Below are 20091 nucleotides of genomic sequence, written 5' to 3' on the forward strand. Positions count from 1 at the left end.
CAGAATCAACTGGGAAGAACATAGAGATTCTGACTCAACTCTGCACAGCACTCACAGTACCATTGTACAGGCCGGCCATGATATCCAGTAAAATTGGAGGGATCCCATGAAGTCTCAGGATGTCCCACAGGGCAGCTCGATCAACTGAGTTAAACAGTTTCCAAAAATCAACAAAAGGCTGCAAAGAAATTATGCTGATTTTCACATTTGCACTCAGTGCCGGGGATGCGGTCAATTATAGACTTCTTAGGCGTAAAACCAGACTGCTCCAGTTGCTTGTATGTAAGCAAGGGATCAGAGATCCTATTGAGGATGACAGTAGCAATGACCTAAACTTATTTGATATTGACCCCTAAAACACCCAAAGTAGGCATTGTGTGCTACCTTTTTTACCTTTGAATAGCTTATGGTTATTCAAAAGCTGTAAAAAATTAATTAAATTCAAGATAGCTTCCTAAATATGCAATTTTCACACCATGAATTTCAAAAAGTGTTAAGCACAGCATGATAGGTGGTAATGGATTTTCATCATTTATACAGTTTTGTATCGATAACAAAATATTTTTAGTAGTTGCCTACCATTAAATTTTCTTTGTGCAGGAAACATTGACAAAAAATAAGACATTGTGAACAGCAGAGATTAGAATGTAGAGGGGATCAAATTTAAGTAAGCATAAAATGAAGTAGAAATTCATGGTTAAACCTGTCTTAATAAATTAGAATGGCTACACAGTTTATTCACTACTCAGAAGAACTGCACAAATCACTGAAGATAACTGAAGTCATGTTATAATGTCTTCCAAAGTGGGAAACTATGTATCCAGAGGTTTAGCCATTGGAATTTTACGAAAAGGTCTCTGCTAAATTAGCTTTGTTAATGTTCACTATGTTTCAAAAAGCTAAAGAAGATAATATTCTTCCCCACTCTTTACTCCAGACATTCCTTAGAAGAATAAAGACCCTTGGGATATGCAGTTTATAAACCAATTCCATTACTCAATAATGATGTTAAGTTATTTGAAAATGTTGTAGCTAAATCAATTGAAAAAATAATCTTTATAATAATATCAGAAGTTTAAACTGGATTTTTTTAAAAGACCTCTGCTATTGTCAGATGTTCACCATTTGTTTGGCATACTATATACTCCCTCAGAAAATTAGCCTCCCTAGATGCAAAAAAAAGCATTAAATAAAATCAATTGAAGATTTCTCTTAACTCTATGGTGCACATGTGGATTAAGTCCAAACCCAAATCTGTGAACAGAAACTGCAGAGATCGATATCTGGCCTATTGATATGAGGATCAGTAATTGTTATACTACCATGATATTAACAAGTTACCACTTTTTAAAATTATGTAAATGGTGCAATTCACAAAGCACAGCATTCCAGAAATGCAGTCCATAGTAACAAGTAGGCAATTAATGAAAATGTATTTGGAAGATAATAAAGGCGACTTTGGGGGAGAAAAACAGTTATCCACAGCTGACAATTTCTCCCTCGAAGGAGGAATTTTACTCTACTCTTATTAGACAGTGACAGTGCAAATGAATTGTGGCTGGCTTTTTCAATCAGACAAAAACATGATCAAATATACACCAATACTCCAACCACTTGGAAAATTGATAAACCTGCAACTATGTAAATTTAGTTTTGCCCCATGTTTGCTTATTAATAGATTATTATTTCATACAGAGCATTTCCAGGTGCTCACTTTCTAGCAGCATGGACGCCATTATCCCATATACAGTATACTGCATCTGTCGAGAATGAATTGCTGGAACACTGCTTCCATCTCATTTGACAGAGGTTTAAGGAAACTACCGTACTGATTACGCATTTTGTAATTAAATTTAGCATGATACCACATGCCAGTCAATGGCAGTGTGCTTTTAGATGGTTGTTTCAATGCTGTTGTCTGTCCAAGCGCCCCTTTCATACAGAGCTTATCTATAAATCTCATTATTATTTCATGCATATGAGATTGCCTGAATGCACAAATATGGCCACTCTGGCAAACTGCTATTATGGTTTTATATGTGTTAAACTCATAATTCATTGTTCCATTGGGTTCTCTTTTTTAATTGTTCAGCATGAGGTAAGCAAGTGCACACAGGATTCATCTGAACCATAAATGTGGCTATAAATGGCTAATATTCTACTATGTACCAGGCATGATTTTTGAAAAGGAGGTGGGTTATCCCCCACTAAAATTTAACACGTGAAAATTTCAGACTCTGTAGTAGAATAAAAGCTGACTGTGAAAAACCTAATATTGATTTTTCAGGCATAGTTAACATCACAGATTAATATTTAAAATGTTTACAGCAGTTTATGAAATGTTTGTAGATATGGCCATCAACTTTTAAGGCATCACCTTGACAACAAGGAATGCATCACTTATTTTTAAAATGTTGGGGTGAAGTACTGCTTTATGTAAGAATAAGCAGTGTTATTGCATAATGCCTACCAAAGATTCATTGGAAATTTCATCTTTAAAACACTTGCTTAATATTGAAGCCAAAGTCAAAAAAGTTACTGGATACTGTAAAACACCATTTTATTCTTCTGCAAAATGTTAAATTTTGAAGAACTTTCATTTTTTACGATTTTATGAATTATGTGCTGCACTTAACAAAATACGAGAGCTGCCACCTTTGCTGCATAACACCTTGTTAAGAATCAATGCAGTCTTTGGTAACTTTGTAAAACTGCTAAAAGCAACTTTTTTTTATTTACTGATAATCCAAAAGATTGGAAACATCTAACAGGACTTATACTTAAAGCGACACTTTATGTTTAAAGTTACGTTGTTTTCTGCAAACTTATGCATGTTACTTTCAGTAACTCCTGTTTACACCCACACTCTAAAGAAAAGCAAAAACGCTTAACACTTGTGAACCTTAACATCACGCTGCATATTCACATTTTGTATTTTTTAGCTTTAATTTTGGGTTGTACATCACTATTGATGGAAGAAGTACATTAGACTATTTCTTGGTGAGCAGAGTTGATCACTGAATGGTAAAAAATATGAAGATTATCCCTGAAGAAGGTTGTGTAAAACAGAATCTCTTGGTTGTTGGTAGTCAGAGGTGCGAAGAGAAAGACAAAGTATGTAATGAGACTGAAGTTCTGAAAATTGAAGGAGCATCATTTGAGAATTAAGTTTAATGAAATATTGCTAGCAAGAGTAAATGAAGGTTCAGGAACATCAGGTATGCATGGCTAGTGGGAAATGATGAAGAATGCTTGAATAAATCCGGCAGAGTCTGTGGTTGGATAGAGAATTTGCAGAGACAGTATAAAATGTGTTGGTGTAAATTTTGAATTAGAAATGTCAGTTGAGGAAAAAGGAAATGGTACAAGAAATAGCAGACAGTAAAGACAGAATATAATAAAATGAAGTCAATAAGAATATTGTAACAATAAATAACAAAAGTAAATATTTTCATTTTGCAAAAAAAAAAAAAAAAAAACCCTCATGCATGCATTTGTAATGCACCATTTCAGCATTAAATAACAACGGATGGATAAAAAAAATATATATTGTAAATTTTATGATGCTAAAGTTTAGTCTGAACATTTTCCAAGGTAAACAGCTAAATCTGTTTTTATAAAGCCCTTATTTCTTTCAGTGTTTTAAATGACCACTTCAATACTGATAGAGAACAGTTTGTTTTATTTTTTTTAACTTAATTATTACCTAGATTAAAGCATGCCTGTTCTATGAATGGACTACATAGAATAGATCCTCATGGACTACATAATAATAGAAATGTAATCTAACTGTAGAAATACCTTTTCAATAATGTTAAATTTAGGAAATTGAATTTTTTAATATTATTTTTACCTTTTTGGTATTGCCTAGAGCACATTACAAGTTTTCATGGGTATAGTGCTAAGTATGCTAGGTTTTAAATAGTTACAGACCTTATGGGATCTCTTGAAATATGTAAACAGCAATGGATACCAGCTGCTAAACAGCACCTGGTGAATTCTTTCCAGGGGAATACTTGCAGCTGGTTTTCTTTAAAGAAATAATTTTGGTATATTGCTGATTTGAAAAAAAAAAACAATACTAGCTGTACTCACTTCTTTAACTCTTTCTTAGTAGGTCTTATGTTTATAGATTTTTTCAGTTTTTGAATTTTTCATTATTTTTAAGTTTTTATGTTATAATAGGCTTTTCTGAACTGTATTTGTCAGCACCAAATTTCCTGTTTAAAAGTATAAATAATGTGATCATTCAAATTGCACATTTAATGTAAATACTGTAATTACTTTTCACAGTGTTGCTGTAAATATTCTATCAAAGTCTAACATTACTGTTATTTATCTAAACCTAAGAACCCCAAAAATTCTTGAGCTATGTATGAAGAATTTTTCCTCATGAGTCAGATTGCCACTGCATACACAAAATGATGCACAAATGTTTGCAGAGAAACTTTAGCATTAGATTTCTTATAAACTTGGAGTCCATTTTTCTTGACTAAAGCAGGTGAAATTTATCATTGATCAAAATTCTTTTAATAACAGTTTTGGGACACATAACATATATGGCATAACATGTTTGGTAAGTTTGAATATTAGAAAAACTTTTAAATGCCATAAAGCTGCAGACTGAAGTGCCAACCTGTAATGCCCTTAGTGGGCATATCATAATTTAACATTGATTTTTCAGGAATTGCATATCATAACCTCCTTGATTAGATACAGTATCATTTCATATCATTTGAAGATCTGAATGTACAGATGTTAACCAAAATGCAAGTAGTAGAAAAATGCAAAGCACTACAGGGGCTCTGAAGTTTAAAGGAATTGTGTGAATAGATTATAAGTAGAGATATTAACAAGTGTTTGGTTGGGGGATTACAAATATTATGGTGCCTTCCATAGGTGTGTACAACATGCAAAAAGTAGCAGTTCACACAGAACTGAACCTTAAAAAAGTCAGTAAATTAAGTTTTTATAAATAATTTGTTTAGTTATGCTGTTCTCACCAATCAGAAGCAGAGATGGGACGGTAACAAACTTTCACATCCCACTTATAGTGATTTAAATAATGATTTTTTTTAGTTATTATCACAGTATTGTTAAAATATAATTTTTTAAAAACCATTTGTACACATTAAAATCATTTCTCCACATTTTATACTGAAACAGAAGATTAACTGTCATTTAAAAAATAAAAATTCACTCTCTGAGATTTTTTTAAACCAATTGATTTAATGTCAGATGATATCAATTGACATAAATAAACCACAACTAATGTACATGAACAGTCTTTTATGTTTAGTTTGCAATAAACACTCCTACATAAGCAACTCAAATGTACAACTGTTACCATTAAAAGATCACAAATGTAACAAAGCAAATAGGCAGCTGTGATTTAGATCTCCTTGTAAAGAAATAATATACTTATGGCCTAATTTCCTATATGTGTTCTGTTTCCTATTTGTAAATAAAAATGTAAAAATGTCAACACCTGTATTTACTTTGCTTGATTTAATCAGTGACCTATGAGGTTAGCCATTGTGCTTACTGGCACTGAACAACTCACTGATGGTACACTGGCTACTGGAATGCATACATGATTCATGGCAAACTTGAGGTAAGATGTGGTAGCTTCCATGCATGGCTTTTTGACCACATCAGTGTGTCATCTTCTGCTTGAATGAAATGCAATGAAAACTAACTTAAATATATAAGACTTCAGCAAAACATGCAATCACTTCTGTCTGTGCAACTACTAATTACACATTTTGTAATTAAATTTAGCATGATTCACATGCCAGTCAATGGCAGTGTTCATTTAGATGGTTGTTTCAATGCTTTTGTCTGTTCAAGGGCCCCTTTCACACAGAGCTTATCCATAAATCTCCAGTAATTATTTCATACATATGGGATGGTCTGAATGCACAAATATGGCCAGTTTGGCAAACTGCTAATATTATGGGTTTACAGTGCATCCAGAAAGTATTCACAGTGCATCAATTTTTCCACATTTTATGTTACAGCCTTATTCCAAAATGGATTAAATTCTTTTTTTCCCCTCAGAATTCTACACACAACGCCCCATAATGACAACGTGAAAAAAGTTTACTTGAGTTTTTGCAAATTTATTAAAAATAAAAAAACTGAGAAATCACATGCACATAAGTATTCACAGCCTTTGCTCAATAATTTGTTGATGCCTTTGGCAGCAATTACAGCCTCAAGTCTTTTTGAATTTGATGCCACAAGCTTGGCACACCTATCCTTGGCCAGTTTTGCCCATTCCTTTTTTGCAGAACCTCTCAAGCTCCATCAGGTTGAATGGGAAGTGCCGGTGCACAGCCTTTTTAATATCTCTCCAGAGATGTTCAGTTGGATTCAAGTCTGGGCTCTGGCTGGGCCACTCAAGGACATTCACAGAGTTGTCCTGAAGCCACTTCTTTGATATCTTGGCTGTGTGCTTAGGGTCGTTATCCTGCTGAAAGATGAACCGTTGCCCCAGTCTGAGGTCAAGAAAGCTCTGGAGCAGGTTTTCATCCAGGATTTCTCAGTACATTGCTGCAGTCATTTTTCCCTTTATCCTGACTAGTCTCCCAGTTCCTGCCACTGAGAAACATCCCCACAGCATGATGCTGCCACCACCATGCTTCACTATAGGGATGGTATTGGCCTGGTGATGAGCTTTGCCTGGTTTTCTCCAAACGTGACGCCTGGCATTCACATCAAAGAGTTCAATCTTTGTCTCATCAGACTAGAGAATTTTGTTTCTCATAGTCTGAGAGTCCTTCAGGTGCCTTTTGGAAAACTCCAGGTAGGCTGCCATGTGCCTTATACTAAGGAGTGGCTTCCATCTGGCCACTCTACCATACAGGCCTGATTGGTGGATTGCTGCAGAGATGGTTGTCCATCTGGAAGGTTCTCCTCTCTCCACAGAGGACCTCTGGAGCTCTGACAGAGTGACCATCAGGTTCTTGGTCACCTCCCTGACTAAGGCCCTTCTCCCCCGATCGCTCAGTTTAGATGGCTGGCCAGCTCTAGGAAGAGTCCTAGTGGTTTTGAACTTCTTTCACTTATGGATGATGAAGGCCACTGTGCTCATTGGGACCTTCAAAGCAGCAGAAATGTTTCTGTAACCTTCCCCAGATTTGTGCCTCGAGACAATCCTGTCTCAGAGGTCTACAGACAATTCCTTTGACTTCATGCTTGGTTTGTGCTCTGACATGAACTGTCAACTGTGGGACCTTTATATAGACAGGTGTGTGCTTTTCCAAATCATGTCCAAGCAACTGAATTTACCACAGGTAGAATTCAATTAAGCTGCAGAAACATCTGAAGGATGATCGGGGGAAACAGGATGCACCTGAGCTTAATTTTGAGCTTCATGACAAAGGCCGTGAATACTTATGTACATGTGCTTTCTCAATTTTTTTATTTTTAATAAATTTGCAAAAATCTCAAGTAAACTCTTTTCACGTCATTATGGGGTGTTATGTGTAGAATTCTGAGGAAAAAATGAATTTAATCCATTTTGGAATAAGGCTGTAACATAACAAAATGTGGAAAAAGTGATGCGCTGTGAATACTTTCCGGATGCACTGTATGTGTTAAACTCATAATTCATTATTCCATTGGGTTCTCTTTTTTAATTGTTCAGCATGAGGTAAGCAAGTGCACACAGGGTTCAACTGAACCATAAATGTGGCTATAAATGGCTAATATTCTACTATGTACCAGGCTTGAAATTAATTTTTGAAAAGGAGGTGGGTTATCCCGTCCCTAAAATTTAACACAAGAGAAAATTTCAGACTCTGTAGTAGAATAAAAGTTGACTGTGAGAAACCTGATATTGATATTTCAGGCATATTTAACGTTACAGGTTAATATTTAGGGTGTTTACAGTAGTTTATGAAATGTTTGTAGATAAGGTCATCAGCCAGTCTTTTGAGTAGTTTGTTATTCGTACTATTTCAACATTAAATAACTAATTGTTTAGTTTTGCATGTAGTGTTTTCTCTTCATGTTAAGCCAAAATAACAGACTTGTAAAACAAAATTAAAAGAAAACATGGTTTTGCAGGTGATGAGGATGGCATGAGGGCCGGATGTCCTCTAGTAATACCTATACCCATAACCGTGCAGATTGATTATCATTCGCCAGAGAATACTACAATTGGCAGGTCCGTCTTTGGCTCCTTGCTCTCTTCACAGATGAGAGCAGGTTCACAGTGAACACATGTGACATACTTGAAAAAGTCTGGAGATACCATGGTGAACATTATTCAGCCTGCAACATCATCAAGCATGACTGGTTTGGCAGTGGATCATGAAATGGCCTACGGAGATATATCCTTGGAGGGATGCACCTACCTCCTCCCATATCCCAGGCAACAGTACCATGATTGCTGTTAGGTACTGGAATTAAATCCTCAGAGCCATTGTCAGATCTTATGCTGGTGCATTGGGCCTTGGGTTCCTCCTGGTGCAGGACAATGCCCAGCCTCATGTGGCCAGAGTGTGTAGGCAGTTCCTGGGTGACAAAGGCATTGATGCCATTGATTGACCCATACGTTCCTCAGAACTGAATCCAGTTGAGAACCTCTGTATCGGTGAATCCAACACTGCAAAGTTGTGCCACAAACTGTCCAGGAGTTCACTGATGCCCTGTTCCAGGTCTGGGAGGAGATCCTCCAGTATACCATCTACCATCTAATTAGGAGCATGCCAGGACGTTGTCAGGGGTGCTTACAGGCATGTAGGGGCCGTACGCACTAAAAAGTTACATAATGAGTTGCAGTGATGAAATTCATTATAGTATGATCGGCCTGTGATTTCATTTTTTGACTTTGACTTTCCTTGTGACTTTGAATCCAGCCCTCAATGGTTTGGTGATTTTGCTTTTTTGGCCGATGTTCTCAACAATTTACACAGTATTGCTCTATAAAGATTTTTACACTTGAATACTTCATTCATCAAGACCCAGTGCGTTCCAGCTATTGAAATATTATTAATGATAACGCCAAACAATGGCTAGCCATTCCCAAATTCTACTACTTCTGACTCACAGGATCTAAAAGCTTTGTATGATTTAACTTAATTCCTTCAAAGTTGATAATCTCTTCAGACTGGAAAAGGTGTCAGTGCCTTTCTTAAAGATGTGGAGCTCACCAAAACCATAATGAGAGGTGCATGACCAATTCATTTTAGCAGCTGCAGAAGTGGATATTCTGTCAAAATTTCTCCACAAACATTTTGAACAGCGTCTTAGTATCTACAGGCCTGTATCACTTTGGTCAGTATTCATTACACCTTCATTAGAAATATATTATGTAAACATCTGATTTCCACTAGAGTAGCAAGGCAGAAAACACTACTCAATTATAAAAAATTGAATTGGCTGATTCGTTTTATCAGAATAAATCTAGATGATTCATATATTTAAAACAGATTTCTGTATACAGTTGAGTAAGAAAATGTACAGTATGTTTCTGGTCAACAGGGTGCTGTGTTATTTCTGTAGAATACTATCTATACATGACACAATAAGAAACTCTGCAGGCAGTCAGAAATGTTGGTGGTATTATGATGATCATGTTGTTTTTTGCTGCATCATTCCTGGGACAACTTACCATAATTGAAGGAACAATTAATTTTACTGTACCAGAGGATTCTACTGGAGAATATCTGGTCAAGGCTAAGGATATAATTTAGCTGAGTCATGTAATAAGGCAATCCAGAAAGTGTGTCTGAAAAATGTCTGTTCAAAGTGTAGCTGTAAACTCCATTGAATTTTCACTGCAGGACCTGAAATGAGAAGTTCCTGCCTGCAAATCCATAAATGTCACTGAGATAAAACTACAGGATGGTGCGGACCAAAATTGCTCCGGAGCTCTGTCAGGGTTTGATCAATAGCTATTCTTTTTTTAAAACACAGAGCTTTGCAAATCAGATAGCCAGAAGATTTATCTGTGAAGCAAACATTAGGTATAAACATCTCTGTCTACTTTGTCTTTGAATGAATGGTAGATTCTTGCTTTTAACAGAAAAGAGAAAATTGCCAAGAAACACCTGGCTTTTGGATAGCTTACCAATGTAGGTCACCAAATCTGTTTTTCTTTAATTTTTCTGACTCTGCACATAAGGATTATTGTTTGGGAGATCCTTAACACTAGAATTACCAGAGCCTACGAAAAAACTCGTAAATCCGTCCCATCTTAAATCGCTTCTTAAAATCGTTCACAGCTCTCCACCAGCGTCTTTTGTCATCTAAACGTGCTGATAAAAATCAGGCTGCAAGCAGCCGGCTATTCCATCCCCCCACCGACTTAGAACGTGCACAAACTTCTCCCAGCTCATGCCTTGGTTGAGTTTCTTGGAGTGAAGTGGAGTTTTAGAGTGGAAATAATAGATTGTTGTTTGGAACACACACATTTCATGTCTGTTCCGTTTCTACAGTAATCTGTGTAAACACATTGTTAAAACAGAAACTTTTTTATATTCTACTAGTAGATGACAAAATTTAGGCATAAACTATATAATGTATGAAGCCTGAAGTATCACACAAATACTTTCAAAAAAGGTACAAATCTAACACAACAATTGCACTTTTATTCAAAAATATAACTGCAGAAACAAAAAGCCGCCTTAACATGCGATATCTATCTATCTATCTATCTATCTATCTATCTATCTATCTATCTATCTATCTATCTATCTATCTATCTATCTATCTATCTATCTATCTATCTATCTATCTATCTATCTATCTATCTATCTATCTATCTATCTATCTATCTATCTATCTATCTATCTATCTATCTATCTATCTATCTATCTATCTATCTATCTACATAGAAAGCCCAGTTTTATAATGTAAGAATTGACACTAAAACATAGAAATGTGAAAATAACAGTTTGCTTAATTAAGGTAAGAGACCCATTAAAGGATTTCAGGTTTGTTATATTTTCACAATCATTGTGTATATTTATTTGCAACACACCATTGTGTTATAAATTGAAGTTTTTTTTTAATTTAAATTTTACAAAAAACTTTTAGCTTTAAATAGAAGGGTACCTTGGTCTATAGTTAATGAAAATACCTGAAACCTTACCAAATATAGCCACAAAGAATTTGATTTAAGAAAACTTGCCTTTCAAATTTATGATTCATTCTTGTGATAATAAAATATAACTAGAAATAATAATTTATCAGAGATTCTTTGAACTATTTTTCTTCTGGGAAAACTGCCTTTACTGTTTATTAGTCTAATCACAGTCAACATTAGAGGTGATTCTTAGAAAGCACTAAACAGCTCCCGGTGCCAAGCTATGATTTGTGTGTAATTCTACTTTTGCTTCTGCAGTTCTGATTTTTCTGGGTTTATGTTTTGCCATGGCTTGTAACAACAGATTGATGTGTGTTTAAATCATATGATTATTTTAACCTAAATGGATCTGACGTTTTGCTTATTACATTTTGTGTTATTTTACAGAGCAAGATTCATAACAAGTGGCAATGAATGAGCACATAAGAATTTCACTGTATTTTTTGCAAATAACAATAAATCTGAAGTGATCCAATTACAGTGCATTTTATTTTGCAAGAGCTTATCCACCTAAATGTTGCAATTTGTGTGGTGTGGTGTGCACAGGAAAAAAAAAAAATCTGAAAATTAAAAAGGCAAAGTATACAATAGAGTAGACTGAATCACCACAAAACACAGACTATGAGATATGTCTATTTTGAAACTGTGAAAAGTGTATTTTTTCATGGAATTCTTACTTTGTTTTATTTATTTTTTTTCAAATATTGTTGAAGTCACTACGTGAACTTTGTTAATAATAATAATAATAGCAGAAATAGAAATTAAAGTATTTCCATGTATGTACTACATTTTTATATGCATAATGTTTTACATTGAATAATGTACATCTGCCATAGTAGTATCTCAAATCTTTCACATAATAAGCAATATGAATAACCACGGTACAGTACAATACAGTTTATTTTTGGATAGCCCAAAATTACACAGGAAGTGCCACAATTGGCTTTAACATGCCCTGCCTCTTGACAGCCCCCCAGCCTTGACTCTCTAAGAAGACAAGGAAAAACTCCCAAAAAAAACCTTGTAGGGAAAAATGGAAGAAACCTTGGGAAAGATAGTTCAAAGAGAGACCCCTTTCCAGGTTGGTTGGGCGTGCAGTGGGTGTCAAAAGAACAGGGTCAAAACAATACACAGAACAGAACAAATCCTCAATATAGCATAAAAATAAAATTTTTTAGGAGTACGGAGCGGAATTTAACAGTAGATGATATCACATAATAAGATTTGGATATTTTTAGAGTCCTGGAGACCTCATTCATCAAGCTGCCTCCCCCATTTGGCCATTCCATGGCTGAAACAGTGCTGGGCCAGCCAATCCGATGAAAGGACCCCTCTTTCCCATGATTCCTGCGATCCTCAATCAGGGATGACTTTACCACAGGGTCGCTCCCTGTGAGCTTAAACTGGAGGATATCATTTAACAACAGATTTAGGAATGAGCATGTTTTTGAAATAGAGAGCTCTTAATGACACATTTTTGATATCTAACTATTAAACAGTATGTGACGTTATAATCATTCAGTGTACATATACATGGTTAGAACATACAGTATAGGCACTGACCAAACTAGCAATTAAACCTGAACTCATGGCACTGTGTTTATTATTATTTTTATTTTGTTTTCTGCATGCTGTACATCTGCTTAATCTGTCACTGCAAAGGTACCATCAGTACACAAGCAATATCTGTGGAAAGCTAAGTTAAATGGCTGAATTACCTTCTTTGGCTTATAAAGATATCATTTTTTCCCGTCTAAGTACTGACCAAATTTGAAGTGTGGGGGTTGCTATTGTTGCGATTTGTCAAGGTTGACAAATTCTCCATGTCTCTAATTTTCAAACTTTTTATCTTTATCTTCCAAAATAAATTTTGTTATGCTTTAATTTTAGGACCTTTTCATTCAAGTTTAGTGAAAGTTGCCTGTCGTTCGCTGAAATGGAACACCTTTGACTGATGGCCAGTTTTGGCCAAAGATATCCACAGCATAGGTCATTGATAAGTGATGAGGGTTTCGTATTCCTTCTCAGTTCTAGAAAGGATTGCTGAATGATGAATGAAACATTACAATTTCTTTTTCATTTTCATTTTTATTTTGTCATTTTCATATAGTTCAAGTTTTCAAACAGTTTTCATTTTTATTTTAGTTTTAGTTAATGAAATTATTTTATTTTGTTAATGACATTTTGTTTTAGTTTTTGGAATAACTCTGACCGGTGCCATGTCCAGGTATTGTTACTGCCTTGTGCTCAATGCTTTGTTGTATAGGCTCTAGCTGCCCTACGTCCCAGCCCTGGATAAGTGGGTTAGATGGATAAACATATGCCTCTAATGTCTGTTTTGTTGTTTTCATTTGATTGATACCTACATCTGTGCACTCTCTCACTGAAGCACACACGCGCATTATCAATCTAACGGTGGTAGGCAATTGAAAGTGCCTTTTTTTGTTGTTGTTATTATGGTGTTGTCTACAGGACAGAAATCTGTGCCCTGGGGCCAGGCACCTCTTCCTCATTCTGTGGGCTGCAGCAAGGTCAGTCTCCCTATGGCTGAGATGGTGGCTCAGAGGAAAACAAACAGGGTAGATGGTGACGTTAAGCACACCACCAGTATCCTTTTAACTCTTTCAGGGCTGATGTCAACTTTTGTTGAAATTCAGAGGTAGAGGATGGTAATCAGCTATAAACCGCAACAAAACTCTCCCTTACATTTACGTTTGACTCTCTTTGCTAGAAGGAAAGTTTAAGTAGCTTTGTTGATTTAACCTCGACTCCCTGCATGAGTAGCGAAAAACAAAGAACCTCAAAAAAGGCATCAGCATCTGGCGAGAGACTAAATACTCCATGGATATTTTACATATTATCTCTGAATCAAACTCTGACTTGTCGGACTTGTCATCAGCTGATCAGTCCCCAGTTGATCATTTGTGTAGCTGATATACCTACAGCAGTGTTTGCCTTGGAGGACCACCACTTATGATAACAAGAGGCACAACCCATATTGAGTCACACTGCAACTGGCACCGCTGCCCACGGGCATTGTGAAGACAGCCAAGCAGCCGGCCCACTGTGCATTACTGATGTCCATCGAGGTGCCCCTGTGCAGCCATTGCCGCCAGAGCTGCCAAACATGCACCAACAGCAGCCACAGCACGTAGCAAGACGTTTTATGTTGAAATCATTGCTTTGTGTGCTTTTCAGAAAAATGAGTTTTTTGAAAAAAATATTAAGCCCTCAAAGAGATAAAATGCCTGAATCTCACAACAATGGTTTGCTTTTTATAAACAACACAGATATGCTGTTTTGCAATATGCAATATCCATAAGCTTTACTGTTAAGCCTAAGAGTAGCCTTCTTATTTTTTACAATTTATAAAATAGGCTTCCCTTTAGAGCGCAATTTTATGTGGCAAGGTAATATGCATCATGGATGTGAAGAAGTAACTTTAACTTGAAAAGTACTGAATTGTTAAACTATTAATTAGCCGCTAGTAGTAAATCAATAAGTAATTTAAAAAAATGAATGCAGGTTTCAAGACCAAAGCTGGTGCAACACATTAAACAGTGTCTAGTTTCAGAGCATGTCAAACTTGATGACTGCAGATACTAGATCATGTCGCCTTGAATTTTGTTTCCTTGAGTAACTCTGATTACATAACTAGGAATCGCAGAGAATCACAAATTACGTGACTCCATGATGACTTTCTTGGACAGTTTCAAATTTTCAAAGTTTTGTGAGGTTGCCAGATATTTTCCAGATATGGTGAGCTCAGGTTCAATCTCTGCCCTTTTTTTTTCCCCTTTTTCATTCGGTTGTGAAACAACAATCACACAATATCAGAATCATAATGCTCACCTTGGTTTGCACAGTCCAAAATGTCTTTCCTCATGGTTGCATTGTTTGCATTGTATTTCTGGATCAGCACTCATTGTTTGTCAGCTCTTACAAATATACAAGCCTGCCCCATGACTTAAGACCACATACTGATCTAACTGCATTGCTAGCAGTGCCAAATTGACGGTCAAAGGAGTGTGCTGTGACTACATCTGAATCCCTAAGATTATGTAAATAAATTCTGCGTCCACAAATTGTTGAAAAAATTGTGTACTGTTACAGACCTTTAAAAGAAACAAATAATGGTTGGGGATCTTAACAAATAAATGATCTAAAATGAAGCACAGTTTATTTCTTAAAAACAATAATTGTCTTTAAATTCTGAAATTGGGTTGGGAGCATCCTCTGCTGTATTACATAACATGGCAAGTATGTATACTACAAGTAATATATTCAGTGTGCATCTTTTGGTTCACAGACCACAATCTGAAAACCACTGATACAACTTTACAACAAGATTTTCTAAATATTGTAGATACAATTAACCAACCTTTAGCTTATTAATTAACCCATTCATAAATAATCCGCAACATTAAACTTCACTCAATGTGTTTAGAGATTTGATGCTTGTCCGATTATGTTTTGCTGCACTGTAATACGAAGTCACAAGCGGCACTTGTGCTACTATAAGAGAAAGTGTGGTAAACTATGCAGTATGTTAGAGATATGATATGAGCATACCTCGCTATTTCAAATCAATTTACATGACTCAGTGCTTGGTGGATTAGCATACTTGATATTTATGAGTGTTGGTCTGCAGGTGGTTTTATTTTCCTTCATGTTTGCTGCAGGTGTAGCTGTACATGTTGATGTAGATGTGCAATGAAACAGTTTACTTTATGAATGAGTATTGGTAAAAACAAAAAACTGTGAACAAAGTGTCAAAGCTGAGTTTTACTGTAATAGTGACAAGTAATACACATTAGATTTTTATTAATAACTATTATGTGTACATTTTTTGCACTTCCCCTTTTGTTTTTATATTTTATGTGTTTGAATAAGTTAATGTAATAATAAAACTTTTTAGTCTTAATAGTGTAGTAATAGTGTGATGATAAAGTAGAAGTAATATACAGGTTGAACAGTAGATGTTATTTACTGATTTCTCGTCCTAATAAAAATAAAAAAAAACTACAGTGTGCTCTGACCATCTGCAACAAAACTGATGCTTTGATGATTAATATAAATATTGATGCAAACTTTGAAGAAGGATCTTTTTTTAATTAATAATATATTATGTTATCAATATGCTTGGCATAAGTGAATGTATAGTACCTTTGAAAAGCAAACTTTGTACATCCTTGCTGCAAGCATTAAAAGTTAAAATTGCAGACAATGTCTTTATGTATTGTTTTATATCTATAAATAGAAGACAACCTTTCAGTTTTTCTCTGGGATTATCCACAAAATCACAAACATAGTAGTAAGTGCAAAGAGGTGTAACTAAGTTAGCCGTTTTTGAAATAAGTAATTAGGTTACTTTAAACTGTTTGCCATATGATGGAAATGCATCCTGTGATGAGAATGATGCTTGTTTTTGGCTAGTGCTTTTTTGGAGACACTTTACAATAACATCTGCCTGCCAGTAGTAGTAATTAAGATGAGCCATGAACAGCATCAGCAGTACAAAAGGGTGATGTTTAGCTGTAATTAATTAATGCTTCAAATTAAATTTTGTATTAACTATTTTTCCTCACTAGAATGATTACAAATCATATTCTGTATATATGTTTTTTTTTTTACTTAAAACATTTCTTTTACTTTGTAACAATCAATAATTACAGCTTAATATACAGTAGTTCATGTTTGAACACATATTTCTTTTGTTATATTTCTATGAAAGCATTCTTTTCTTCCACTAAAATACTATCTCAGTAATCACCTTGCAATTTCTTACTATTTTCTGTCTCCTATTTAAAATCATTTGCAAAAATAAAATTAAAAAACCATTGCACCATAAATTTATAACACAGAAATCAGGAGCCATAGCAAATATTACTTTATAATGAGGTTGGTGTTGCAGTACGGCTAAAATATATATGTTTTTGTACTTGAAGGAAATTGTTGTAGTGAACCATCTCAGTCTAGCATTTTAACAAATTGCTAAGAGCAAATAATAAAAAAGTACATTTATGACATCTACTAAATCATAGAATACCTTTAGTTAATTATTTTACATAAAATCTTAATGACTTTGTGCACTTCATCAATAATACCAACTTGGGTCTTATTATTTATATCGCTAAATAAAAAGTCAGTATGTATGATAATGTGCTCTCCACTATGACAAGACTTGGCATATAGGTAGCATATGTTCAAGCATTTCAGTAAGTTCTTTTGTCTTTCACTTTTTACCTGCAGTATGGCCCTTAGATGGTTGATACAGCTGTTTGTGGGGTCTTTTATATTTACTTTGACCTTTTTTGTGAAAATGAGGTACCCTTCAGTACTGCTGTGTTCTCTAAGCAGAACAATATTGTTCCAACCTTTTTATCTGCAAATGTCAGAAGAAACCCAGGCTGTTTTAAGTGTGTTGTAATGTGAAAAAAAGAACAAGGTGTTGTAAATTGTAACTAACAAAGCACATTAACTGATGTTAAAATAATATTACATTGGCAGCTTGTAGTGTTTATGATTTAATTTAATGCAGTTGTATTTCAGCATTAGTAGTATGTTTTAACACTGTCATAAGGAAAAAGTTTATGTGATTTAAAAAAAATATATATATTATGTGAAGACCAATAAAAATATCTGTTTAAATCTTCTTTTTACAGTTATTTTGTCTTTTGTTACAGTTACTTGCTATAATTACACATGTATAATTGCTTTATTATGTTTATTTTATTTTGTCTTCCAGATAGGACAGCTAGTTTTCAAAGGAATGAAGCGGCTAAACCGTATACAGTCTATAGTGTTTGAGACTGCTTACAACACCAATGAAAACATGTTAATTTGTGCACCCACTGGAGCTGGAAAAACTAATATTGCAATGCTAACTGTTCTTCATGAAATACGGCAGCATGTTCATCACGGAGTTATAAAAAAGGATGAATTTAAGGTATATGTTTCATACATTGTATGAGTATTACAGAATATACTGTTTTCAAAGGATAGAACTTTACCTTTAAGTTAATGATATATCTTACCTTGTAAAAACAGCGTGTATTTTTGAACTAAAAATTCTTGCACAAAAAAACGGAAACACACTTTTACTGATAATTTTGATCCAAATGGTCATATAAGCTGTCTTATATGGAAAATCCTTTGTTCTTTAAACATTTCCCAACATAATCAACAATAAACCACTTTTCATATATCACAATTAAAGTTTTTTTTTTTTTTATTTTATTGTAAGTGGTCACATCGTATTTCATAATTTATTGTGATTTGTATTTGTTGCCAAGGAACAAATTTTTCCATAGAGTTTAATTATTCATTAGACAGTGTCCTTTCACTGCAGATTGTGTATGTTGCTCCAATGAAGGCCTTGGCTGCTGAAATGACAAATTACTTCAGCAAACGTCTGGAGCCACTAGGCATTGCTGTGAAGGAGTTAACAGGTGACATGCAACTGACAAAAGGTGAAATACTCCGGACTCAGGTAAATAGATCAAAATATATTTAGGTTACTGCATTTTTCCCCTTTTTATTTGTTTTACCTGATGTTATTGGGTTAGATATTAGTTTTTTCTTTGTGTATTTCATTTGTTCCCTTAATTAGATTACTCAGAATATAAGAACATACGCAGTTTAACAAATGAGGGGAGGCCATTCAACTCATCAAACTATTTTGGTTAGCTAATAGCTAAGTTGTCTTCTTCTACATATTGTCCTTTTACTTCATTAAAAATATTGATACAAATTTGTTGCAGTCTAATCAAACATGTAAGAAAAAAACTATAAAAACATCCTTCATTCTTCCTCCCTATACTCCATGTTCTGCTTCTTCTACTTCCACTATTGATTTATACTTTATGCTCACTATGTGTTCTTCCCACAGTCTAACACAGACATAAAATAACTTTATTATTGGTGAGTTGAAGATACAAATACCAAATTTATGATTCACTTGGTGTGATTCAGAGTGGATTGGCAATACATTGCATTAATAACATTTTGAAACGTTAAACTTATTTATTTATTTTAATTTGCTGGTTTGTTTTGTGGTTTATTGAACCCAGTGTTCAGATTCCATGAGCATGAAATGCCACCTACAGTGCTTCAGTGCTATTCAGTGCAGTAAAATTGTAAACTTACTAATAATTTATCTAACTGCTATTGAGACAGGGTAAAAACACATGTGTATTGAGTATATTCATGTCATCTAGTTTAAACAATCATACTTTAATTTCTAGTCAAATAAGTGACCATGAAATTGTATTTCTTTTCCATGTTGCATAGAGCATAATTGGTCTCACTGTCACTTTTATACAAGTGATTCAAATATCCGGTTTCAGTGCACATCAGTTTATCCATCTTAAATTCATTTAATGTGATGGACTGGCACTCTATCCAGGGTTTGTTCCTGCCTTGTGCCCTTTGCTAGCTAGAATAAGCTCCAGCACCCACATGAGCCTGTTCAGGTCTAATTGGGTTAGAAAATGACTGTTGACTGGCTGTTTTGACATTGTAGTTAAGAAAGGCAGAATAGTTTCACAAAACAGGCTTGTTGTCTTTTCTGTTGATGTTAATACACTGCTGTTGCTTAGGTATTGAGAAAGTACTTACAATAAATGTAGATGGATTTCAAATGGTTTTGCCAGATTTAGTTATTGATATAATGCATATGAATTGCCCTTCCTCTTAGACCTAGACTATAGTCCCTGTACCTACATTTTGTTAAAGACTAAAAAAAGATTAGTTTTAAATATTTAGAAAAATTACTGTTATGTATAGTTTTTTTAAATTTTTAAATTTACAGTATATGCATAATCTCATTTAAACCAGTTCAGAGTCAAGGGGGGACAGAAAACTGTCCCACCAGCACTGGATGGAACTAACTGACAGACAAGTCGCAGTGATCACTCATGCATGCACCTACACTCAAATTTTAAATATTTTGCATTGTCAATTAATACATGTCTTTGAGATTGTGATGAAAG

General features: G+C 34.7%; 1 protein-coding gene across 1 annotated transcript in view; it reads left to right on the forward strand.

The window, feature by feature from the left end:
• Window positions 1-20091, forward strand: part of ascc3 (activating signal cointegrator 1 complex subunit 3) — a 683087-nt gene that overhangs the window by 173072 nt on the left and 489924 nt on the right. Inside the window, exons 9-10 of the mRNA XM_039747862.1 lie at window positions 17847-18047; window positions 18450-18590. Coding sequence (XP_039603796.1) covers window positions 17847-18047; window positions 18450-18590 — 342 coding nt within the window. The remainder of the gene's footprint in view (window positions 1-17846; window positions 18048-18449; window positions 18591-20091) is intronic.

Source organism: Polypterus senegalus, chromosome 3 (genome assembly GCF_016835505.1).
Source record: "Polypterus senegalus isolate Bchr_013 chromosome 3, ASM1683550v1, whole genome shotgun sequence".
Lineage (NCBI taxonomy): Eukaryota > Metazoa > Chordata > Cladistia > Polypteriformes > Polypteridae > Polypterus > Polypterus senegalus.